This window comes from Pseudophryne corroboree, chromosome 8 (assembly GCF_028390025.1).
Source record: "Pseudophryne corroboree isolate aPseCor3 chromosome 8, aPseCor3.hap2, whole genome shotgun sequence".
In the NCBI taxonomy this organism is placed as follows: domain Eukaryota; kingdom Metazoa; phylum Chordata; class Amphibia; order Anura; family Myobatrachidae; genus Pseudophryne; species Pseudophryne corroboree.
In genome coordinates, this window is record NC_086451.1 from 261,242,040 (window position 1) to 261,268,431 (window position 26,392).

At 41.9% G+C, this 26,392-nt stretch overlaps 1 protein-coding gene across 8 annotated transcripts in view; it reads right to left on the reverse strand.

Moving 5' to 3' along the window:
• Positions 1–26,392, reverse strand: part of ARHGEF9 (Cdc42 guanine nucleotide exchange factor 9) — a 735,112-nt gene that overhangs the window by 135,764 nt on the left and 572,956 nt on the right. For all 8 annotated transcript variants that reach the window (XM_063937200.1, XM_063937199.1, XM_063937201.1 and 5 more), the window contains one exon: positions 1,054–1,233. In XM_063937200.1, coding sequence (XP_063793270.1) covers positions 1,054–1,233 — 180 coding nt within the window. The remainder of the gene's footprint in view (positions 1–1,053; positions 1,234–26,392) is intronic.

Here is a 26,392-nt window from a genome sequence, read left to right on the forward strand (position 1 = left end):
CATAGAATGCATTTATGTTTTATATACACCTTATACACACAGTCTGAAGGTAATTTTAGCCAATATTTTTATAACTTTGTGCACTAAACAAAGTGTGTCTACATTCACACAATTCATTTATGTTTCATATACACCTTATACACACAGCCTGAAGGTCATTTAATACAATATTTGTAATAACTGTGTGTATTAAACAAAGTTTGTGTACATTGAGCCATCAAAAAACAAAGGTTTCACCATCTCACTCTCACTCAAAAAAGTCCGTATTTCGGAATATTCCGTATTTCGGAATATTTGGATATGGGATACTCAACCTGTATATTTATACCCCCAAAAAATGAAAAACAAACCCTCCAGGAAACAACACCCTTTGTATGGGTGACATGTCACACAATACCTATAGAAAATGTTCCCTAGCAAAGCTGGGGTGCTCTAGGCTGGCCAGATCTCACAGGAGGAAATGTACTATGGAGATTGTATAATATGTGAGAACAAAATATCCATCACTTAACAATGTAACCAGTTCAGTATCAGTGAGTGGAACATTATCCCCGCACACCTGCTCCAGGCAATAAATGAATGTGTTTTGTCTAAGAGTAATAGATTGACTGAGCTTTGATGGATGGCATGTCGTATCCCTACAGAGGCAGCAAGCACTTAAGCAGCATTTCTAGACAGCAAAGAGTTCATGGTTTTTTCATGGAACAAGAAGTGAGTTAAGGAGTCCTTTAGTGTATGTGTATATTTATATCTTGTTAAATTAAATATGTTGGGTTTTCGAAACACTGTATGTCATTTGTAATGAGTTACGTTGTCTACTGTGGGGGAAGCCTTACATCAAAGTGCTTTTTCATATGACTACTTTTAGATGAGAAAAGGAATGGCTTCACCAAATTTTACTGATCAAAAAGGATATAAGTCATGGGTAAACATGGTGACTACATAAGTCAATGTTGAGACAACTTTAATGTTTTCAAATTCCTTAGGATCTTTAAATAAAAAAGTTGTAAAAAGCCTTGCATACAAGATGGAACGTTCTGCATTTAATCTTACGTGTTCTAGAAAGCATGGTCCTATTTCACTGAGATGTGGCTCCTCATTATTGTACTGCTTCTCCAGATCTCTGACAAAGCCCATCTGGAACCGGTAGATGTCCTCAATGTTCCCAAAGATGACCTTCAACTGTTCATCACTGAACATGTCTCTCCGCTTCCTGCACTGCTTTAAATAACCCTGTTAGGAAGGCAACATGACAAAATATCATCTATATATAATAAAAACACAGCTACAAAAGCAATGAAATACAAGATTAATATTGCAATAATAATAATGATTGATATAGCAAATAACGTGCAGGACATACAGTATTTTGAGTTAAAAAATTAAAATAGTTCTGTGCTGTGCTTTAACCTGAGATGGATTATACTTTCAATATTCAGCTTTGCTAGGTTTTAAGTCAGTGCTGTCATTGCATACAGTAGGTCAATGATTGCTTGTATACCAAGACGCCATGGGGGCAGTTCAATTAAGCGCGATGTTGAATTGTGCCAGGAATGAGAACCTGGAGCTATTCAATTGTCTGCATGGTATCCAGCTCTTAAACCGGGAGATGCAGTTTACCACACCTAAAGCCAGTGATTCTCAGAGTTAAGTGCCGGACGCGATGCTGTTAGTGCAGGTGGTAAGCCCGCAACTAGCATTGCGCTGCTAGATTAGTCGAATTTCTGCTCGCATCTTATGAGGCTGCAAACAGAAATCCTCTAGTCGTGAGTTTACATTGAGATTAATTGAATGGCTCATGACACTCATTTCTGGTGCTATTCAACATTGTGCTTAATTTAATTGCTCCCCTATATACAGTATGAATAGTCTAAATGTTATTACATTTATTATATTAAACTTTACGTATACACATATTGGGGCTGATGCAGAGTGAATTGCAAATCAGTGTGAACATATCTTGCTTGTTGTTTCGCACTGCACATGCTTCAAAGATGAGTGTATTCAGTCGCATCTCCACTTAGGCAAAACGCGCGTTGATGGAAGCACAGACTATGCAGAGTGATGCATGCACATAAATACGCCTTTTTCAGGTGGATCTAATGCACCAGTTATAGGGCTGGTGCAAGCTAGCACTGATAATGATGATGGCCATGAAACCAAGCCTACAGACGGTGGCAGTCTGGCGCACAACTTAGCATACTGTACGGGGAAATATACTCTTAATTCCATGCAATCTATGTGGGAGCAATTATAGTCAACTTGCATTTAACTCCTCATCAGCCTCATAATGTAATGTTTGATACAGGAAACTCGATATGTGTACCCAGCAAAATTGGCAGGGAGCCAGCATTGGCAAAGTGCATACACACTTGCAGATGCCGGCAGCGACGGAGTGATGGCAGCCCTCACTAGCAATGTCTTCTGTCAGCACTGCGCGCAGGGCCGATGGAGGATGTTGCTGATGACCCGCAGAAACACACATCGCCAGCGACATAGTGGGTACACACTAGACAATGTGCCCAATATGTCGGTCCAATCCTCTGGATCAGATGACATATCATTAAGCTTTAGTTTACAAGAGTAGAACGGCAACAAAGTTTATGTAAAACTATAGTGCTTTAACACAGCCAAAAGTAATACAAAAATGTACATAACAAATAAACTTGCAGTATAATTAGTGATCAAAAATAGTATACATATAATAACAAAAGTAACAAGGACAGACAGACATTTCAACCACAGAAACTCACATGATGAAAGATGATTTACCAGCCTCTTTGTATAAGTGACATTGGAGAAGGGTACAGAAGATGCAGAGGAAAGACGTGTGCAGAATATTTAAGGACAGAATCGAATATACAGTGTGAGGCATAAGAAAAGGCTTATATAATAGATGTGATAAAGCAACATTTTGATAATGAGGGCAGTGAAAGGACTACACAGCAATTTAGTTTTTAATCCCGTAAAACACAGGATCTCAAACACGGTCCTTGGGACCCCAAACACCTCACATTTTCCATGTCGCTCAACAGGTACATAGGTGTAGCCATAACTCACTGACACATTTTAAAAGCTCCATCGGAGGAGATAACTATTTCACTTGTAATTCTGTGTGGAGAGCTGGAAAACATGCATGGTTTGGGGTTATGAGGACCAAGTTTGAGAACCTATAATATAAAGTATCTTGTTACAGCATACCATATGCCTTTTTAAGACAAAATGAATATTAAAGGATACAGGGGCAGATGTATTAACCTGGAGAAGGCATAAGGAAATGATAAACCAGTGATATGTGCAAGGTTATAAAGGCACCAGCCAATCAGATCCTAACTGTTAATTTACATATTGGAGCTGATTGGCTGGTGCCTTTATCACCTTGCACATATCACTGGTTTATCACTTCCTTATGCCTCCTCCAGGTTAATACATCTGCCCTACAGTATCATCTTAAAAACAAGAGTTTTTAGCAAATAAGAAAACACTCAGAACTGCCATCAGGTGAATACAGAGTGCACAGCAATAAGTGGTCCAGAATGCCTATGCAGCATAGACTACCTATGGAGCCGACCTTCTGCAGTCCTGCCCTCTGGAAGCATGGAACAGCTCATTTATGGCTGAGTAGTGATTGTGGCGGTTAATATAAAGGTTATAGGTGGAGTTGTATCATAGCTTGGAGGGAGATAAAGTGGAAATAGATCAAGTCCCAACCAATCAGCTCCTAGCTGCCAATAGTCAAACACATCCTATAAAATGAATCTGATTGGTTGGTACTTTATCTCTCCCCAAGCTTTGCTACATCTACCCCATAGTGTTTTATAGTCTGTTAATGAAAACATTCAGAATTTATTTTTTTCAGTCTTGCGAGTGCCTCATGTGCAGGTTCTGTGTTCTCCCCACTTGTATCCATGAAAAAATGACTATTCTTAGACAAACTAGCTATGTGTATTTATTTTAGAGCAGTGTTTCTCAACTCCAGTCCTCAGGGACCCCTAACAGTGCACGTCCATACCTCCCAATTGTCCCGATTACATTGGGACAGTCCTGCTATTGAGACACTGTCCCACTGTTTCTCCTGAGTGCCACAGTGTCCCGTGGGCAGGGGGAAGGTTGGGGAAGCCTTTGATCACCACTGTCCTGCACAGCAGGGGGTGATCCCTGATAGATGGCGTGCACAGTCCAGAGAGATGAGCATGGTGCTGCCTAGCTGCTCGGGGAGCACTGGGCATACCCAAAAATGACATAAACGAAGGGATGTGCCATGAGACCACACCCTCTCATCTGAGGCCACATCCCCATTAAGACAAGGTCATGCTCACTTTTTTGCATGGGAGTCTTGCTATGGACTACTGAATAGTTGGGAGGAATGCACATCCCCTAGTTGATGTACAGGTGCATTAATCATTACTTGCTGACACATTGTAAAAGATCCTCAGGTAACTATTTGATACTGTGATACTGAGGAGATCAGTAAATATGCACTGTTAGGGGTACCTAAGGACTGGAGTTGGGAACCATTGGTCTGGAGGCATTATGGCTTTGTACTGGTACTTTACTTTCAAGCAATGCTAATGGGGTAACAGGGGTGGGGGTGGAAACGAGGGGGAGGGGAGCTGTAGACAGAGACACTGTTTCATTTTTATTGGGGCCCATCATTTTTGTTGGCATGCCAGGACACACTGATTCTCGCTTTGGGCGATTGCTCCTAATTGTTCACTAAGGGCAAGGCGCATGCCAAATCTTTGGAAACCCCCACTTCTCCCCCCCCCTCCCCCCCTTAAAATTAATCTGTGTGTATACTGAATATTGCAGGTACTCTGTAAATGCTGACACTCCTTAAAATGTGCATGGTAGAAATAATGGGGTGGCGTTTTCTAGTAGACCTGCCGTCACGGATCTCCCAAAGGAGATGTAAAAATGTTAAGTCGGCCACGAAACTTCAAAACTGCAATTTTGAGGCTTAAACTATGAAGGCAGAATATCCTATTCAGCAGTAATCTGACTTTCCACTGCTGTTCTGTACAGTATAGCACTGCCACCTTCCTTCTGTATAAACTGTTGAAATCCCTCTTGTATCTTTGGAACAGTATCTTAATGGAAATTCATACAAGAGAAAGGACTAAGAGTAGAATAATTTAAAAAATTGTAATCTCATTAGACCCGCCCTTGCATTAGAATACACCAACCCACACTGCGTATTACTGAAAACCTGTCAATTATTTCCAACATTAGTTACAGAAGCACCTCCCTCCTACATAGTTGGATCGGGGGGGGGGGGGGGGGATGGGGGGGCACTCAGGCCCGTGCCCCCCCTGTCATTTCTGACTTTTCTTTTTTTCAAAAGGAGAGCAGCAGCACTACTGCTATTTCCTTCAGTCAGATTTGATAATAGAGCCGGCAGGCACTAGGACCCACCGCAGCTCTAACAGCAAGTACGTGTGGTAACCAATGGGGATGCTGGAGCTGCAGCTCCAGCCTCCCCCTGCTCAAACCGCAACCTACCTCCCCCACTGCCAGCCGGCCAAAGTCCAGCCCAGGCACAGGGTTCAAATGCCAGCATCGAGTAAGCTTGTTACTTATGACGGCGCAGAAGGCTTCATTAGCCCTCACTGTAATGCACAGTTTCCCAGCACTTCCTCCTCCACTTCCTTTACTAACCATGCTAGGTGCAGTCACACTCAGCCTCAGCTTTGAGAAGGCAGCTTGTGTGATTGTGAGAGAGCTGTCCTGCAGATGTCTTATGCTGCTTGTTGGAGATCCAGCTGGCTGCTTCTGCTAATCAAAGATGGGCAGTTCATGTCCTGCAGTCTGAGTCTCAGTGCAGTGCCCAAAACAAGGTATGCTGCACCTGCCACCACCAACTAAAATCTATAATAATTATATAGTGTTGGGGTGCCTTGCTGGCTCCCATAACTAATGGAACCGGTGACCAACATTTCAAGGCCCAATCAGCCTTTTCATCAGGGTGAAACATTGGCAATAAATGTGCTCCTACAGCCAATCATTACCTGATGATGTATTCTGTGAGGCCACGCCCACTATGATACCACACCCCTTATCTGGGAGCACGCGTGTCTCAGGTGCATGTAAATAGAACTATTACTGTTCCCCTATCATGGTACCCCCCCTTTCATTTTCTTCTGGATCCGCCCCTAGCATGGCAACCAGCTCCAGAGGGGTAATAAAAGAGAGAATTCTGGATATATTTAGTAAAAACATTAACCCTTCACTTATTTTAGATATGTTATTCAGTTCAGTCGTACACAGCCTGTGATATACATGAATATGAAATACTGGCTTTTTTCTTGCTCTTTAATTGAATTAAACTCACTCTGACTTTTGAATGTCTGACTGGTCCTACTGATTAGATGATCCAAATGATCACATTAATATTCTTTTGATGTTTACAAACGGACAGACTGACCAAATAATGGTAGATTGTAATCCTTTGTTGATGCCCGACTGGGCACTTTGGCACTAGGCATGTGTCTGTGATGGGCTGTTTACTGGCAAATCAGCATTGTCCATATCCAGTGTGTTTCTCACTGCAGACTTCCACTCTGCTTCCTTTAGATATTCATGTTATTCATGGGTCAGCTTGGCAGACCTCACCTTGGTTCATGTGTCCATTTATGTGAATTTGTGCCATGATTGAACAAATTTAAATTGCTTACTGCATTCTTCCTGCCCTAAAAAGAGCACACATTTCTAGTAGTAGAACAAATTACAGGGTATTTTATATGGAAAAGCTACTAGTAAAATTTACAACAATTTGCTTAAATATTTCAGGAGAGTAAAGTGAAGATAGTTCATATAAATCTGTGGTCCTTGGTGCAAACTTTTTTTTTATTACACCCAGTAGATTTATAGAGGTAAATTTACTGAGATGGGAGTTCTATTTGAGATGGGATGTTGCCCATAGCAACCAATCAGATTCCAGGTATTATCTTCTAGAAGGTGCTAGATAAATGAAAAGTAGAATCTGATTGGTTGCTATGGGCAACATCCCATCTTAAATAGAACTCCCATCTTAGTAAATTTATCCCATAGACTGATAACAGAATATGAAAGCTTTTAATCAATGTCATGTATCTAAAAAGTTCTATTTTGGTACAGGGAGCGCTGTATATTTCTGTATGTACTCTTCCTCCTTTGCAGAGTGTTTTTCCACATGCTAGTCCTATGCTAATGAAGAAAGACTACCACACTTATTCTTCGGGAGCACAATGCAACTATGGGCCTCATTCAGGTTTGTTAGCAAACCCAAAAAGTTAGCAAATGGGCAAAACCATGCTGTGGGGCAGACGTAACGTGTGCAGAGAGATTAGATTTGGGTTGGGTGTGTTCAAACTGAAATCTAAATTGCAGTGTAGAAATTAAGCAGCCAGTAATTACCATGCACAGAAACAATATAACCCACCCAAATCTAACTCTCTCTGCACATGTTACATCTGACCCACCTGCTGTGAAACATGGTTTTGCTCAATTGCTAACTTTTTTTGGTTTTCTAACAAACCTGAATAACCCCCTATGTCCAGTGATGAGATAGAAGAAAGTAGTTTTTTCTGTGACATTTTTTTTACAAATTATATGATGTCTGATTGCAAGGGATTGGCTTTCAAAAATTAGCAAATTAATGTCAGGTTTTGGGCACGAGTTCTCAAATTCAGTATCCGTTCAGATGGTCGACAATGGTAAGGTCGACGCTCATTAGGTCGACCACTATTGGTCGACACTGACATGGTCTACATGGACAAATGGTCGACACATGAAAGGTCGACACACCAAAAGGCCAAAATGCGTTTTTCAACTTTTTTTTTCATGGAACTTTTTCATACTTTACGATCCACGTGGACTACGATTGGGAACGGTAACCTGTGCCGAGCGCAGCGATAGCAGAGCGAGGCACCTTGCCCAAAGCATGGCGAGTGAAGCAAGCCATGCGAGGGGACGCAGTGCACTAATTAGGGTTCCCTGTCACTTTACGCAGAAAACAACACAAAAAAATGTAAAAACGCTCATGGCGACCTTTTTCATGTGTCGAACTTTCATGCGTCGACCAACTAAATGTCGACCAATAGTGATCAACCTAATGAGTGACCTTAACATTGTCGACCATTCATACCGGAACCCTCAAATTCACCCTATCTTTTCTTGGTTGCACTCTTTTAATCTTTGCTTCTACTTTTCAAATTTTTTCCCCATCTTCTTATGTTTACCATGCAGTTCATTGAGTGCTCAAACAGTTCAAATATAAACAACATAGAAAAACATTAAAAGTGGGAATGTAGATATATCTATGGAGTAGGGTACAAAATCACACTATAATATTACAATGACCCAATGACACATCTGAGTCTGGAGTGGGATGAGAAACTGTATCAGAGAAATCTGATCTAATTCGTGTTAAGTAATCTTCCATCCAGCAGCCAACTACCCAAAATAAACTGCACTGGATTTGTGTTTTAGTCTTACTGTCACATGGAATGAGATTCAGCATTGTAATGTCCTGGAGATACTAGCTTGTGAGGATGCTCTGACCTCTGCAGCATTTTCTAATTATGCTGGCTGCTAGTTCACACTTTCGCATTGCAATAAAGCAGAAGCCATTAGCCATGGGATCCCCGGCAGATGAATGCACAGGCAAAGAAAGGTCAGGGAGCAGTAGGAGGCTGGGACACTGTGAGGTGTTTCCAGACTGGTACAGCAAAGGAAGTTGGGTTACACCTTTCTCGCATCATCAAAAGTCTATAGAAATGATAAACTCAGGATGATTTACAGAAATACTGTCATAAATAGTAGTAGTAAGATTTCTCCTTTCAAGTGCTTAATCAGTGGAGCATTTAGGTTTAATCTGCGTTGAAGTTTACAAAAATTAAAAATAACATGTAAAAAACTTTTTATAGGCATCTATTGTTTTTATATTTCTGCCTAGTAATAACCCTACATTTGCATTCGCACATTAAAGCAGCAACACAACAAAAAAAAAAAAGGTTCACTGTGGAAGTCCGTAAGAAGAATGATGCTGTTTATCTCTTGGTTTGTTCATTTAGACTGCTACTGACAATTCTGCAGAAATTCCAATCTTATATGACTCCTATAGCAACCACAGTCACATAGCACATGATGTAGTGACAGGTGAGGCATGGAATGTCCCCCTGAGCTCTGTTTTCACTGTAATATCTTCCCCACCTCTGTCACTCGGCTGTGTAGCAGATAGACAGAATGATAGCCATACAAGGTGTTTTTGGTTACTTTACTATATGTATGTTGACATCATCCACCACCCTAAATGACCTAGTGAGAAGTGTGATCTCATGGCAGGGCATCTGAACTACTGGTTGAGATACAGTTGGTCAACCACATATGGTCAACAGACACAAGGTTGACATGGATAAAGGCTCAACATATATAAGGTCAACACTGGAAAAGTTTCACAGGTTCAAAAGGTCAACAGGTTCATATGGTTGACATTAAAATGGTCGGCACACATATGGACGACAACTGTTTTTTGTTGTTTTTTTTTCAGGGTTTTTTTTTGTTACTTTTTTTACTTCCTTAACTATCCATGTCACAAATAATAACCTTTAGTAACCTTGTGGCCAGCCTAAGAGCAAGACACCGTGTTTGAAGCATGGCGAGCGAAGCGAGTCTGCAAAGGGACTCTTATCAACTGGTGGTCCCAGATGCCGAAACTATAAACATTATCCCCCACCCCCCAAAAAATAAATTAAAAAAAAATAGTGTCAAAATTATGTTTGTGTCGACCATTGTCATGTTGATCTTTTGACCCTGTTGACCCTTTGACCCTGTCGATCTTTTCTGGTGTCAACCTTTCATATGTCGACCTTTTGTCCATGATGACCTTTTATCAATGTCGACCCTGTTTATGTAAACCATATGTGGTCAACTTAATGACTGTAGATCTAACGCATGTAGATCTTCTCTACTACACCCTTGTGGCTGACATACAAGTTTACCCTCCAGAGAGATTTTAAAAATGAGGCAATGATTTTATGAAAGATAGCTAAGAAAAATTATTAAATGCAAGATTAAAATGTACTTAATTTTTTATTTGAAGAAGAAAAAAAGCCGTTTATTCATTGTTTTAAGACCACATGCTCAATGGCACTGTGTATTTTTTTTAACAGTATTAAGTATGCATGTTTGACAGGTGTTTGTTACTGCTACTTTTTACTAGTGTTTGGAGATCATTGTAATAAACAGAATAAGCACTGAAAGGCTAAACATATACAGACCGCTATCGGACTGCTAATTTAGTCTGGTGTAAATACAGAATAAGAACAAAATGCACATGCATGTTTTCCCTTATTTCTTATTTACCATTTACCTTTCAGAGATCAAAAAAAGATATACAGACTCACACAACATGACCTTGTGATGTAAAAACCAAACCTACAGTACGACTAGACCAAACCCCCAGCTTGCAGTACTGTAGTGTGAGAGGATTATCATACTTACTAACACTGTTGGAAGAACCATGGCCCTCATTCCGAGTTGATCGCTCGCAAGGCGATTTTAGCAGAGTTACACACGCTAAGCCGCCGCCTACTGGGAGTGAATCTTAGCTTCTTAAAATTGCGAACGATGTATTCGCAATATTGCGATTACAAACTACTTAGCAGTTTCAGAGTAGCTTCAGACTTACTCGGCATCTGCGATCAGTTCAGTGCTTGTCGTTCCTGGTTTGACGTCACAAACACACCCAGCGTTCGCCCAGACACTCCCCCGTTTCTCCAGCCACTCCTGCGTTTTTTCCGGAAACGGTAGCGTTTTCATCCACACGCCCATAAAACGCAGTGTTTCCGCCCAGTAACACCCATTTCCTGTCAATCACATTACGTTCGCCGGAGCGAAGAAAAAGCCGTGAGTAAAAAAACTATCTTCATAGCAAAATTACTTGGCGCAGTCGCAGTGCGAACATTGCGCATGCGTACTAAGCAGAAAAACGCTGCGATGCGAAGAAAATTACCGAGCGAACGACTCGGAATGAGGGCCCATGTTAGGTAAATATGGTGTCACATGGCAGACAAAATAATGGCTCTCTGCTTGCTTACTTTTTCTTCAATTACTAAGAAATTTATAGAAACAAGTTAAAGAGGTTTAACACAAAGATTTAAAGGAAAACTTTCAGTAGGTACAGATGTAGCCACCTTTATCTTGACTGGCTGAGGCGTTTGTCCCGATCGAGCATACGCAGCGTACCGGGGCGTAGGGAGGCGCACCTAGTCACAGAGAGGCGTACCTAATCGCACGGAGAGCGTTTGGCGTTACCTTTACATGTAATACCTGTGATCATCCACCAGATGTCGCTTTTTACAATCACCACTGCGCATGTGTGTGGTCTCCCGTAAAATACAATACTGAAATATATAATAAGGACTACTTTACTAATGCATCTCATTACGCTGCATACAGTAAATACTCATTACGCTGCATTATTTAGCACAGTAAATACTCATTATGCTGCATTATTTAATACAGTATATATGGTACAGACGCAAATAGTACAGCATACATTATATGATCCATCTACAGTACTTTATGAATATGTGAGCGTCCAAGTCCCGCAGACAAAACAACATAAAACCAGTAGTGTACACTGTCGCAAATGGACGTGTTAGAAGTTCACTATTGCCTCTTGAGATTAGGAATTTTGTACAGTATGTTAGCGTCCTAATCCCGTAGCCATTATGGCATAATCAAAACCAATGGATTTATTCATCTGTCTGCGGCGAAGTGGTGAAGTGTTCCGCTTCCTATACTCAGAGTCCTGGGTTCGATTCCTATAGTACGAATGCATGTTAGTTTTTTCCAGACACTTTATTATTTTTTTTATTCACATAAACCAGGGCAAAGCTGCAGGAGCGGTTATACTGTTAAGGTTCTATGCACCGTACAGTACACATACAATTCTGTAGCAGGGTAGACTCAATAGAAATGGCTACCACCTATGCCTCCTTGCCCCATGGAGGCCCTAGGCTACAAAGTAAGTAACAGTCCAGATTTTGCAGGCTATGGGGCAATGCTGAAGGAGCGTCACAATCCCCTAGCTAAAATACACAGGGGCGATAGGAATAAGTGAGGTCTATGCACATTACGGTACACCGGACTCGATCGCATAGCACACTGGCAAAATGGCCACCACCCCTGAACCCCCACCATGTGGCAGGCAGCGCTCGGATATGGAGTGAGAGATGGTATAAGTTTTGCAGGCTACGGGGCAATGCTGAAGGAGCGTCACAATCCCCTAGCCAAAATACACAGGGGCGATAGAGATAAGCGAGGTCTATGCACATTACGTTACACCGGGCTCGATCGCATAGCAAACTGACAAAACACAAGTTTTACATAAAGCAGGGCAAAGCTGCAGGAGAGTTTCTACTGTCAAGGTTCTATGCACCGTACGGTACACATACAATTCTATAGCAGGGCAGACTCAATTGAAATGGCTACCGCCTGTGACACCTAGCTCCATGGAGGCACTCGGCTATGGAGCAAGTAACAGCACAGATTTTGCAGGCTACGGGGCAATGCTGAAGGAGCGTCAGAATCCCCTAGCTAAAATACACAGAGGTGATAGGGATAAGCGAGGTCAATGCACATAACGATACACCGCAAAGTTCCCCATGGTTTTGATTATGCCTTTTCTTTGAACACGGTATTTTCCACTGCCTCGCCCTACCCTCATCCCACTTTCCCCTTCCCCCCTGGGAGCCTGCAAAGTACATGCAGTAGACAGGGAGGGAGTTCCGATCAGGTTACAAGACATGTGCAACAGTATACTACTGTATGTAGGAAAATCCCCCGCCCACTCTGATTTATGTGAAACCTGTGTGCACCCTTCCATTGAATGTATAACAAAGAAAAAAAATAATAATAAAGTGAATGTTACAGGAACACATTAAAAAAAAGGTTGGCACTTCCTTCCCATTGGTGTTGGTTTATGCCTTAGGGGACTCGGACGCTAATACTTGTATTTCAAGAGCACGGTATTTTCCACTGCCTCTCCCTACCCCCATCGCCCTTCCCCCCTGGGAGCCTGCACAGGTCATGCAGTGGACAGGGAGGGAGTTAAGGTCAGGTACAATACACAAATGCCGACGATCTACAGCACTGTGTTGCTCAGTTAGTTGCGTCGGAATACACTAATTTATACTCATTACCGCTGTGTATTTGTATATAGCGGAATGAATCGCTGCTGCAGATTTACTTTGATTTATGTGAATCCTATGTGCACCCTTTCATTGAATGTATAACAAAGAAAAAAATAAATAAAGTGAATGTTACGGGAACATATATAAAAAAAAAGGTTGGCACTTTGGGACTCTCAGCGTGGGAGGTGGGAGCCTTCATCGCTAGGTTGGTATGGAAGGGGAGACAATTAGATACCGGAGGGTACCAACCCCAAGTTTCTGTGACCCCCACAAGGCTCATGGCAAGCGTCGGAACCCATGGTGGGTCTGAATTAACGGGCCCATTATAGTCTATGGGAAAATGGGTCCACTTTGCGTACTGATATCTCTGGTTCTGGGTGTCCCAGAGACTCAGGACTGGTAACATACAAAAGAGGAGACTCTTGGCTTTCGGGGTAGACCAACCACTAGTTTATGTGACACTGAAAAGGGAAATGGGAAGCAACCGTGTTTCGGGTCCCCTCCAGATGTCCGCCTAGCTTGCACAGGATGCAGGGTTTCTGGCTAGATAGGAAATACTGTACAGAAATGCTAAGCATGGTAATTTGACATCCAGGAACATAGGGAGGAGTTTTTATCTCTCTCCATTATACTTAGAAAAATTACACTTGCCACTGTACGTTACAAGCTGTTCGTGCTAATTAGTACACTAGTAGAACATACTGTACAGAGATACTAAGGACAGTGATTTGGCATCCACGAAGTTAGGGAGGAGCTTTAATCTCTCTCCATTGTAATCTTTCTAAGTATAATGGAGAGAGATAAAAGCTCCTCCCTAAGTTCCTGGGTGCCAAATTACCGTCTTTAGTATCTCTGTACTTTATGTTCTACTAGTGTACTAATTAGCACGAACAGCTTGTAACGTACAGTGGCAAGTTTAATATTTCTATGTATAATGGATAGAGATAAAAGCTCCTCTGTAAGTTCCTAGATGCCAAATCACTGTCCTTAGTATCTCTGTACAGTATGTTCTACTAGTGTACTAATTAGCACGAACAGCATTTAACTGAATGCCAAATCACCGTACTTAGTATCTCTGTACAGTAAGTTCTATTAGGGTACTAATTAGCACGCACAGCTTGTAACGTACAGCGGCAAATGTAATCTTACTATGAAAAATGGAGAGAGATAAAAGCTCCTCCATAAGTTACTGGATGCCAAATCACCGTACTTAGTATCTCTGTATAGTATGTTCTATTAGGGTACTAATTAGCTGTTCGTGCTAATTAGTACCCTAATATAAAATACTATACAGGGATACTAAGGACGGTGATTTGGCATCCAGGAACTTATTGAGGAGCTTTTACCTCTCTCCATTATACATAGAAAGATTAAACTTGCCGCTGTACGTTACAAGCTGTTCGTGCTAATTAGTACCCTAATAGAACATAATGTACAGAGATACTAAGTACACTAATTTGGCATCCACGAACTTAGGGAGGAGCTTTAATCTCTCTCCATTGTAATCTTTCTAAGTATAATGGAGAGAGATAAAAGCTCTTCCCTAAGTTCCTGGGTGCCAAATTACCGTCCTTAGTATCTCTGTACTGTATGTTCTGTTAGGGTACTAATTAGCACGAACAGCTTGTAACGTACAGTGGCAAGTTTAATCTTTCTATGTATAATGTAGAGAGATAAAAGCTCCTCTGCAAGTTCCTAGATGCCAAATCACCGTCCTTAGTATCTCTGTATAGTATTTTCTATTAGGGTACTAATTAGCATGAACAGCTTTTAACTGAATGCCAAATCACTGTACTTAGTATCTCTGTACAATAAGTTCTATTAGGGTACTAATTAGCACGGACAGCTTGTAATGTACAGTGGCAAGTTTAATCTTTCTATGTAAAATGGAGATAAAAGCTCCTCTGTAAGTTCCTAGATGCCAAATCACCATCCTTAGTATCTCTGTACAGTATGTTCTACTAGTGTACTAATTAGCATGAACAGCTTTTAACTGGATGCCAAATCACCGTACTTAGTATCTCTGTACAGTATGTTCTATTAGGGTACTAATTAGCACAAACAGCTTGTAACTTCCAGCGGCAAGTTTAATCTTTCGATGTATAATGGAGAGAGATAAAAGCTCCTCAGTAAATTCCTGGATGCCAAATCACGGTCCTTAGTATCTCTGTACAGTATGTTCTATTAGGGTACTAATTAGCTGTTCGTGCTAATTAGTACCCTAATAGAAAATACTATGCAGAGATACTAAGGACAGTGATTTGGCAACCAGGTACTTAGGGAGGAGCTTTTATCTCTCTATATTATACATAGAAAGATTAAACTTGCCACTGTACGTTACAAGCTGTTCGTGCTAATTAGTACACTAGAAGAACATACTGTAATACTGTACAGAGATACTAAGGACGGTGATTTGGCATCCAGGAACTTACTGAGGAGCTTTTATCTCTCTCCATTATACATAGAAAGATTAAACTTGCCACTGTACGTTACAAGCTGTTCGTGCTAATTAGTACCCTACTAGAACATACTGTACAGAGATACTAAGTACACTGATTTGGCATCCACGTCCTTAGGGAGGAGCTTTAATCTCTCTCCATTGTAATCTTTCTAAGTATAATGGATAGAGATAAAAGCTCCCCCCTAAGTTCCTGGGTGCCAAATTACCGTCCTTAGTATCTCTGTACTGTATGTTCTGTTAGGGTACTAATTAGCACGAACAGCTTGTAACGTATAGCGACAAGTTTAATCTTTCTATGTATAATGGAGAGAGATAAAAGCTCCTCTGTAAGTTCCTAGATGCCAAATCACCGTCCTTAGTATCTCTGTACAGTATGTTCTACTAGTGTACTAATTAGCACGAACAGCTTTTAACTGAATGCCAAATCACTGTACTCAGTATCTCTGTACAGTATGTTCTACTAGTGTACTAATTAGCACGGACAGCTTGTAACGTACAGTGGCAAGTTTAACCTTTCTAAGTATAATATAGAGAGATAAAAGCTCCTCCCTAAGTTCCTGGTTGCCAAATCACCGTCTTTAGTATCTCTGTACTCTATGTTCTACTAGTGTACTAATTAGCACGAACAGCTTTTAACTGAATGCCAAATCACCGTACTTAGTATCTCTGTACAGTAAGTTCTATTAGGGTACTAATTAGCACGAACAGCTTGTAACGTACAGCGGCAAGTTTAATCTTTCTATGTATAATGGAGAGAGATAAAAGCTCCTCAGTAAGTTCCTGGATGCCAAATCATCGTCCTTAGTATCTCTGTACAGTATGTTCTATTAGGGTACTAATTAGCTGTTCGTGCTAATTCGTACCCTAATAGAAAATACTTTGCAGAGATACTAAGGACAGTGATTTGGCAACCAGGAACTTAGGGAGGAGCTTTTATCTCTCTCCATTATACATAGAAAGATTAAACTTGCCACTGTACGTTACAAGCTGTTCGTGCTAATTAGTACCCTAATAAAACATACTGTACAGAGATACTAAGTACACTGATTTGGCATCCACGAATTTAGGGAGGAGCTTTAATCTCTCTTCATTGTAATCTTTCTAAGTATAATGGAGAGAGATAAAGGCTCCTCCCTAAGTTCCTGGGTGCCAAATTACCGTCCTTAGTATCTCTGTACTGTATCTTCTGTTAGGGTACTAATTAGCACGAACAGCTTGTAACGTACAGCGGCAAGTTTAATCTTTCTATGTATAATGTAGAGAGATAAAAGCTCCTCTGCAAGTTCCTAGATGCCAAATCACCGTCCTTAGTATCTCTGTACAGTATGTTCTACTAGTGTACTAATTAGCACGAACAGCTTTTAACTGAATGCCAAATCACCGTACTTAGTATCTCTGTACAGTAAGTTCTATTAGGGTACTAATTAGCACGAACAGCTTGTAACGTACAGCGGCAAGTTTAATCTTTCTATGTATAATGGAGAGAGATAAAAGCTCCTCAGTAAGTTCCTGGATGCCAAATCATCGTCCTTAGTATCTCTGTACAGTATGTTCTATTAGGGTACTAATTAGCTGTTCGTGCTAATTCGTACCCTAATAGAAAATACTTTGCAGAGATACTAAGGACAGTGATTTGGCAACCAGGAACTTAGGGAGGAGCTTTTATCTCTCTCCATTATACATAGAAAGATTAAACTTGCCACTGTACGTTACAAGCTGTTCGTGCTAATTAGTACCCTAATAAAACATACTGTACAGAAATACTAAGTACACTGATTTGGCATCCACGAATTTAGGGAGGAGCTTTAATCTCAATTCATTGTAATCTTTCTAAGTATAATGGAGAGAGATAAAAGCTCCTCCCTAAGTTCCTGGGTGCCAAATTACCGTCCTTAGTATCTCTGTACTGTATGTTCTGTTAGGGTACTAATTAGCACGAACAGCTTGTAACGTACAGCGGCAAGTTTAATCTTTCTATGTATAATGTAGAGAGATAAAAGCTCCTCTGCAAGTTCCTAGATGCCAAATCACTGTCCTTAGTATCTCTGTACAGTATGTTCTACTAGTGTACTAATTAGCACGAACAGCTTTAAACTGAATGCCAAATCACTGTACTTAGTATCTCTGTACAGTATGTTCTACTAGTGTACTAATTAGCATGAACAGCTTGTAACGTACCATGGCAAGTTTAACCTTTCTATGTAAAATGGAGAGAAATTAAAGCTCCTCTGTAAGTTCCTGGGTGCCAAATTACCGTCCTTAGTATCTCTGTACAGTATGTTCTACTAGTGTACTAATTAGCACGAACAGCTTGTAACGTACAGTGGTAAGTTTAATCTTTCTATGTATAATGGAGAGAGATAAAAGCTCCTCTGTAAGTTCCTAGATGCCAAATCACCATCCTTAGTATCTCTGTACAGTATGTTCTACTAGTGTATTAATTAGCACGAACAGCTTGTAACGTACAGTTGCAAGTTTACTCTTTCTATGTATAATGGAGAGAGATAAAAGCTCCTCTGGAAGTTCCTAGATGCCAAATCATCATCCTTAGTATCTCTGTACAGTATGTTCTACTAGTGTACTAATTAGCACGAACAGCTTTTTTACAGGATGCCAAATCACCGTACTTAGTATCTCTGTACAGTATGTTCTACTAGTGTACTAATTAGCACGAACAGCTTTTTTACCAGATGCCAAATCACCGTACTTAGTATCTCTGTACAGTAAGTTCTATTAGGGTACTATTTAGCACGAAAAGCTTGTAACGTACAGCGGCAATTTTAATCTTTCTATGTAAAATGGAGAGAGATAAAAGCTCCTCTGTAAGTTCCTAGAAGCCAAATCACCGTCCTTAGTATCTCTGTACAGTATATTCTACTAGTGTTCTAATTAGCACGAACAGCTTGTAACGTACAGTGGTAAGTTTAATCATTCTATGAATAATGGAGAGAGATAAAAGCTCCTCTGGAAGTTCGTAGATGCCAAATCACCGTCCTTAGTATCTCTGTACAGTATGTTCTACTAGTGTACTAATAAGCACGAACAGCTTGTAACGGGATGCCAAATCACCGTACTTAGTATCTCTGTACAGTATGTTCTATTAGGGTACTAATTAGCACGAACAGCTTGTAACATACAGCGACAAGTTTAATCTTTCTATGTATAAAGGAATCCCCTAGCTTAAATACACAGGGGCGATAGGGTTAAGCAAGGTCTATGCACGTAATGCTACAAGGCGGGGGTTCATGTGCCTCGGACATTTTGTCACTTTGTGATGTGATGGGGTCTGGTTTATTGTTATGTGCATAGACTTTGCTTATCCCTATCGACCCTGTGTATTTTAGCTAGGGGATTCTGACGCTCCTTCAGCATTGGCCCGTTCTTTGAACGCGGTATTTTCCACTGCCTCGTCCTACCCCCATCCCACTTTCCCCTTCCCCCTGGGAGCCTGCACAGTTCATGCAGTAGACAGGTAGGGAGTTCCGATCAGGTTACAAGGCAAGATTTATGTGAAACCTGTGTGCACCCTTCCATTGAAGGTATAACAAAGAAAACTATTACAATAAAGTGAATGTCACGGGAACTCGGACGCTCATACTGTACATGTATTTCAAAAGCACAGTGTTTATGCATTGTACATACTTTCTTTTACACAATTAGTTGCGTCTCCATACACAATCTTGCGTCTGCATACACAAGTGTTTTAACATGTTCGTTTGTGTCTGTATAAACTTTTTATGTATATTGAGAACTCTCATCGTCTGACCATTGGTCACCATCTATTAACATTAGTCGTCACTGACCATTTGCCAGAGCTGTAGATCAATCCGCCGCTATACGATCGAAAGTACTGGATTAGTGGAGCATTAGCCACCCAGTGGTGGAGATGTGTGATGCATGTGTTAGGGTCTCCTGCCCTGTGCTGCCACGTCGTCAAGGCAACCGGGAGACAAGTGCTAGCAGAGTAACCTGAGCGCAGCTGATACTCCGGTTCGGGTCTTTTGCTGTGCAGTGGTTACAGGCTCTGTGCACGGCAGGGGATCCGGTGCTGGTTTTTGTGCTCACAGTCTGTGAGGTCTGAGTGGGGCGTGGACAGCACCTGCTATATAAGGCCTCTTCTCAGGTTAAGCAGATGCTGCTGAATCTTTGTTGGTTAGTCAGTTCCTGAAAGGTAGCCAGTACTGTGTAGCTTTGTATTTGTTGTTGCTTACTGCAAATAGGCCTGGGGATTTGGTACTACACTCTGCCAATCCAGACCTAGCAGTAAGACTGGAGTCAGTCGTTTAACTTGCTGGGGTTCTTTTGCTACTCTGTGAACTTAGCAAGTTTGCGGCTGTATTCTCAGATTTGCCTGCCTAAATCCTTTCTCACTGTGCAAGGGGTTCAGGTGTCAGTTTAGTGGCAGTAAGCTGAACCTGTGCACTGCAAGTGAGGATTAGGATTGTGGAAACTCTCCTTGTGTCTATTATTCCATCTCTGACCAAGGAGTTTACTGCCACACCCGTTGGTAACCCTTTAGGGTTTTGCTGTTGCCCTTAGCAACAGCATTTCGGGTTCTCTACGTATTAAAACACAACATCTTGCTTTTTCCATCTGAGCATTACTAATACTAGGGGGACACCCAGTTTCTTAGCCTCTGGGCTTCTCTGTTCACTTTGTGTTTATTTTGTTACCCTATCACCTTCTGTGTACGTAATGTAATATTCCCCAGTCTGTCTGTGAGTTCATTTGTTTTGCATCCCTATCCGTTCAGACACCAGTACATTCCTGCAGGCACTGGTGTGAATAACAGTTCAAACACCAGTACATTCCTGCAGGCACTGGTGTGCATAACAGTTCAGACACCAGTACATTCCTGCAGGCACTGGTGTGCATAACAGCATGCTGAGTATCTAGAATCGCTTCAACGCGCCTGCCTGTGATTAAACTCAGCAAGCTAAGCTATCGCCTTAGCGTGACTAAACGCCCGTCTAGGTGGAGAATCGGTCAAGATAAAGGTGGCTACATCTGTAAGTAGGCAAGTAAACAAGTTCTTACCTAATACAGGTTGAGTATCCTTATCCAAAATGCTTGGGACCAGAAGTATTTTGGATATCAGACTTTTCCGTATTTTGGAATAATTGCATACCATAATCAGATATCATGGCGATGGGACATAAGTCTAAGCACATAATGCATTTATGTTTCATATACACCTTATACACACAGTCTGAAGGTAAATTTAGCCAATATTTCTAATAACTTTGTGTATTAAACAAAGTGTGTGTACATTTACACAATTCGTTTATGTTTCATGTACACCTTATACACACAGCCTGAAGGTCATTTAATACAATATTTTGAATAACTTTGTGTGTTAAACAAAGTTTGTGTACACTGAGTCATCAGAAGACAAAGGCTTCACTATCTCACTCTTACTCAAAAAATTCCGTATTTCGGAATATTACGTATTTCGGAATATTTGGATATGGGATACTCAACCTGTATACCAAACACACAGCCATGTACAGACTGTCCAACAGTACCATTCTTGGGACATTAGCATCATTAACCCATGCCCCTTAGGCAGGGCCGAAACTAGGATTTTTGGCACCCGGGGCAAGGCAGTAATTTAGCGCCCCCCCCTTTCCCGTGCGCGTACACACACACACACACTTTGGAATCATGTAAAAAAACACAGTAATAAACAGTTGCCAAATTGACAACTAGCACTGTCAGGGTGCACCCAGCACATACTCCCTAGGAAAATGGACAGGAAAACTAACATGCACCTCAGATACAGTATTGTGGGGGACTCTGAGTGGCCAACTGCTGTAGGACTACAAATCCCAGTTTGCCAGTCAGGACATAGGACCAATTAAAGAGGAGGAGTACCAAATTTCTGGGGTGGGGACACACACAATGCGGGTTATCCTGGCTGCAAAGAGGAGTCCCTAGGACTGGCTGGTGTTATATACCTGATACAAGCCATGCAATCACTGTATCACACATACTGGGGGGGGAGGATTCCAACTGGCCAACTGCTGTAGGACTACAAAGCAAGTTGGAACCTAGGACCACACTTTGAGAGGCAGCAGCTGTCCTTGCGTATAGAGACCTCACCTCAGTGCCCAGACTAATTATCAGCTGCTGCTTCCTTTCACCCTGTCCTTCTCTGGTGGAGCTGCCATGCAGGAAGGGGGAGGCCGGGGGCAGATATAGTTTACACAGGCACAGGAGTGTGTGAACGGCCACCCCCGCCCTATTCATAAGTGTTTTAGTTGCCAGGGGGTTGGTTTCCCAGCAGTCCATATTGGTGGTACTGGGGAGCGGGGACCTGCAGCGAGGGTTCTGGGACCTGGCAGTAGGTAGCCCCTTAGGGTCCTTTCCTCTTCTGGTGGAGCTGCATGTGGGAAGGGGGAGGCACCGTGGAACAGGCCTGGGGGCAGACATTGCTTACACAGGCACAGGAGTGTGTGAACAGAAATGGACCAGCGCTTGGGAAATAAAAAGGGGCATCTGGAGTCCTTGGTCACCACCCTTGCCCCATTCATTAGCATTCTAGTTGCTGGGGAGGGGGGAGTTTCATTGGTGGTGTAGAGAAGAGGGTACCTGCAGTCAGGGTTCCTGGACCCGGTAGAAGGTAGCCCCTTAGAGCTGAGAGGAAGGAGGGGAGGCAGAGTACCCATCTTTGTGCCCTTTCAGATTCTGCACACGGGGCACATCCCCCTTAGCCCCCCCTAGTTACGGGCATGCCTTAGGCGACATGTTTGGCAACAATGGGGCATGCACAGCAATAACTATCTAGTGCCAATCATTACCAGTAAAGAATCAAAATAATTTCAGTCAAAAGGACAAGTAACAACTGCACATAGTTACAAGATGACAGAACTGTTAAATAAAATCTCACAAACTATGGGGATATCCAATTAGCTGCAGGGTTTGCCAAGCGGGGAAAAGCTCCATGTTTTATGCCCAGAGCAATTCAAATAAACATATTTTTCCCTGCGCAGTAAACCCTGGGTGAATGCGCGCTAACCCAATGTTTGGGTGCCAGAGGGTACCTTTTATCGCTGCTCCTGAAGTTGCAAGGAAAAGTGCACCTCTGTGGTTTAACATGCAGGGTAATCCCCACTAATTGAATCAGTAAGCACAGGTAATTAGCTGCTAATTGGATTACTATCTATGTATACTGTTGGTAAGAACTATAATGCAGCAATAACGTGTAAAGGGAAGCCCTATAAAATGTATACATCTAAAGGAACTATCCAATTTTAAAGAATATGGCAGGCCACTTGGGACAGTGCAAAGAACTGGATTATGCATATCCCAAAATCTCAACCCTCACAACTATTGCATAGCAGCCATAATATCATACCATATAATACCATACAAAGACAACAACTGATACAGTAGATATCTATATAGGTAATACATATGCTGGCTTGAAATATATAGAATTACAGCAAACTACAGCATGCATACTACATTTTACAAACTTCATATTGAAACTTAGACATGTGAGGTACAGTATGAAAAATCCATGGAGATATACTAGTGTATTATACATTTTTACAGATTTTATTGAAATTCATGCAGTTTATTGTCTCAATGTACTCTGCAATTAAAGCACAGAACAAATAAAAAATAGAAGATAACATTTTAAAGAATCATTTTATTAAACAATATTGAATATACATTTCTGACTCATCAATGCAGCCCCCTTTTGCAGCTATAACCGCTGGACACATCTTGTGGTATTGTTTCAATAATGGAAATCAAATATTAGGCCTTATTCAGCTTCAGTTGTAATTTTGCAAAATCACAAATCGTCCGATTATCGGATAACTGCATATGCGCTGCGTCAGAGCTGTAATAACATTGCAGGCCCAGTAAGGTGCGATCGCATAGCGATTGCCAGGAAGTGTCCGTTTGTGGGAGGTTACATGGCATTTGTGAGGAGTTGTTGGAAAAATGCTGGTGGATCATAGCCGTTTTCGGGTCGTGTATCTGGCATCAGTTGCAATGGATTGCGACAAAAAAACATAGCGCTGGTGCGACTGCATTCTCATTATTCTGAGTAACCCTGGGTTACTTGTCGATGGCACTTGATATCTGCGCATGCATTGCAATTATGCGACTGTATACACACATTTCCAAATGCATCGGTCTGAGTTTTATGATTTCATTCTTTTCCACAAAGGTTTTCCTGACATACTGTTGTCTGGAGATACGTTTTGAATCATTATCTTGCTGTTGAACAAACCACTGCCCAACTAGGCATAAACCAGAGGGTATTGGGTAAAAAAGCCCCAGATCATCAAGCTTCCTTTTCCATGTTTAACAGTTGGTGTCACACATTCAACAACTTACAGTAAAATTGCACGATGAACCAGAGGGGATACAGTCAGTTTACCTCCAATCAAAATACCAACATTCAAAATCCCGACACCAATTGACCGATGGTCAAAATCCCGACAAGGTCAAAATCCCGACATGGACATAATACCGACATTTAAAATACCGACAAGGTATTTTGACCATCGGTCAATTGGTGTCGGGATTTTGAACGTCGGCATTGTGATTGGAGGTATTTCATACCGATCCCAACCAGAGATTTCCAATTTTGTTCAATTGGTTCGCAGGACCTTTGTTCAGTCTTCAGTAGTCCACTGGAGATGCTTCATGGCCAAGGCAAGTTTCTTTTTTTATTTTGCAATCTTAGCAATTGTTAGGTTCCTGGTGCTCAGAACAAGGGAGATGTTATGAAGCGAGTCCAGAGCACCAGGACGGAATGCTGGGAAAGGGGAATGGAAAGGGAATAGCCCCTGGCGCCCTATCTCCGTTGTCTCACCCGTGCTGTCAGTACACTCTTGCGAGACTATGGTTGCTTGAGCCCATGGCAGCCGCGTTTGAAGGGCGGATTACGTCTGCCCAACTTCGATGCCCCCTCAGGTCTTAATGAGAGACAAAGAGTGAACCGAGACAGGGTGATAACAAGGGGCCCTCTGACTAAACAACAAGGCCAGGGGCTACTAACAAACCTAAAGCCAAAGTATGTGCGGCTTGCCGCCAAAGGAAAAGAACAACAAAGGAAATGCTGACCACACGCCGACAATACTTTTGTGTACCGGCGGTGACAGCATAAGCAGAACCCTCTGCAAAACACCAGTGACAGAAATAATAAGGGAATACAGCGGCCTAAGCCAACGGACGCGGCCGTGCCGCTACTCACGGAACCGGTACGAATACTGGCAAACGGACAGGAACTCCCAATGCTGCTGACACAGACTCTCAGAACTGGAGGACAGGCAGAATCCCAAACGACAGACCGGTGGACACCAAGAAGCCAGAAACTTGCACAGGCAAAGGTACTGGACCTCAGGACAGGAACACCTCACGGCAGGACACGGGATCAGACATAGGAATCGACACAGGGACTGACACAGGAATCGACACAGGAAGCTCAGGAACCAAGCTCAGAACTCAAGCAGACTGAAAACCCAGGAATATCACCAGCATCTGTGAATTGCAAACAGCCAGCATATAACAGAGAGGCCTAATTAATAATCCCATGCAGCTGCCTTGTTGCATGATTCCAAACTGACCAGATGCAATTAGCAGCCAGGTGAGGCTGAACACAAGGGAACAAGCTGCAATTACACAGACTCACCAGCGGCAGCAGACAAGAGTATTCTAAAACAGAGCAACAGGAAATCCTGGCATGCAAGACAACTTTATAAACATAAAATAGGAATGAACCACTACCTGTGGTTCATAACAGTATCCCCTCCTTAAGGGTGAGCTCCGAGCACCCCATGACACCCACGGGGAACATAAACAGAAGTATAACATGAAATACAGAACAAAACTGCAAAACAGGAATGAGCCACAGCCGTGGCTCATAACATTACCCCCCCCCCCTTGAGGAGGGGTCAAAAGACCCCAAAATTCAGACTATCCAGAACAAGGGATACAAAAAAAAAAAAAACCTGACACACTGGTCTAACAGACAAGAAAACAAAAAACAAGTTGTAGCAACAACTTGTAACAGTGCCCTCCCCTTGATGGTGGCCACTGGACACAAGACAAGGAAAAAAAAAAATCTTTTTTTTTTTTTTATCAAGGCAAGAGTCAAAAATTATTTATTTTTCTTTTTCTTCTTTTTACAAAGCTCTTTAGGTCTGACCAAGGTAATTCCCCAAACATTGTCTGAACTGATGGTACCACCCAGCAAGGCTGCGTTCAAATCAGAGACAGGTCTCTTACCCTTGGGAGCTGAACTTTCTGGTAAAGTACTATTATTAGAAGAAGAAGTCAAAAAAGCACATCCTGCAGTCAAAACAACGGGCTGGGACTCTTGTGCAGAGTTTACAGTATTTGGTGGACTCTCAGCAGACAAGACGGGTGACTTAGAGGAACCTGAACCAATTTCTTTGGAACCGTATCTTTTAACAATTGCATCACAGAATGCTAGGGGATCCTGAAGAATGGGATCTTCAGCTTTCATTAGGCTGGTTGCCCACTCAGAAGGCTCTCCTCTAAAAGAATAAATCAGATAGAGCCCAAGGTTTTCTGAAGTGATGCCCAGAAATGGTCTAGACAACATAATAGTGTAATAGTGTTTGAAAAGCGCCAGAAATTGGGCGAAGTCCCCATCAAAGGTTATGGATGTTGAGATATCAGAGTCAGGATCTGTTTCCTTCTCATCTGACTGACTGGAGTGCTTTGCTAGGACCTGGTCACTATTGACCTTACTCGAGGCTGAGACTCT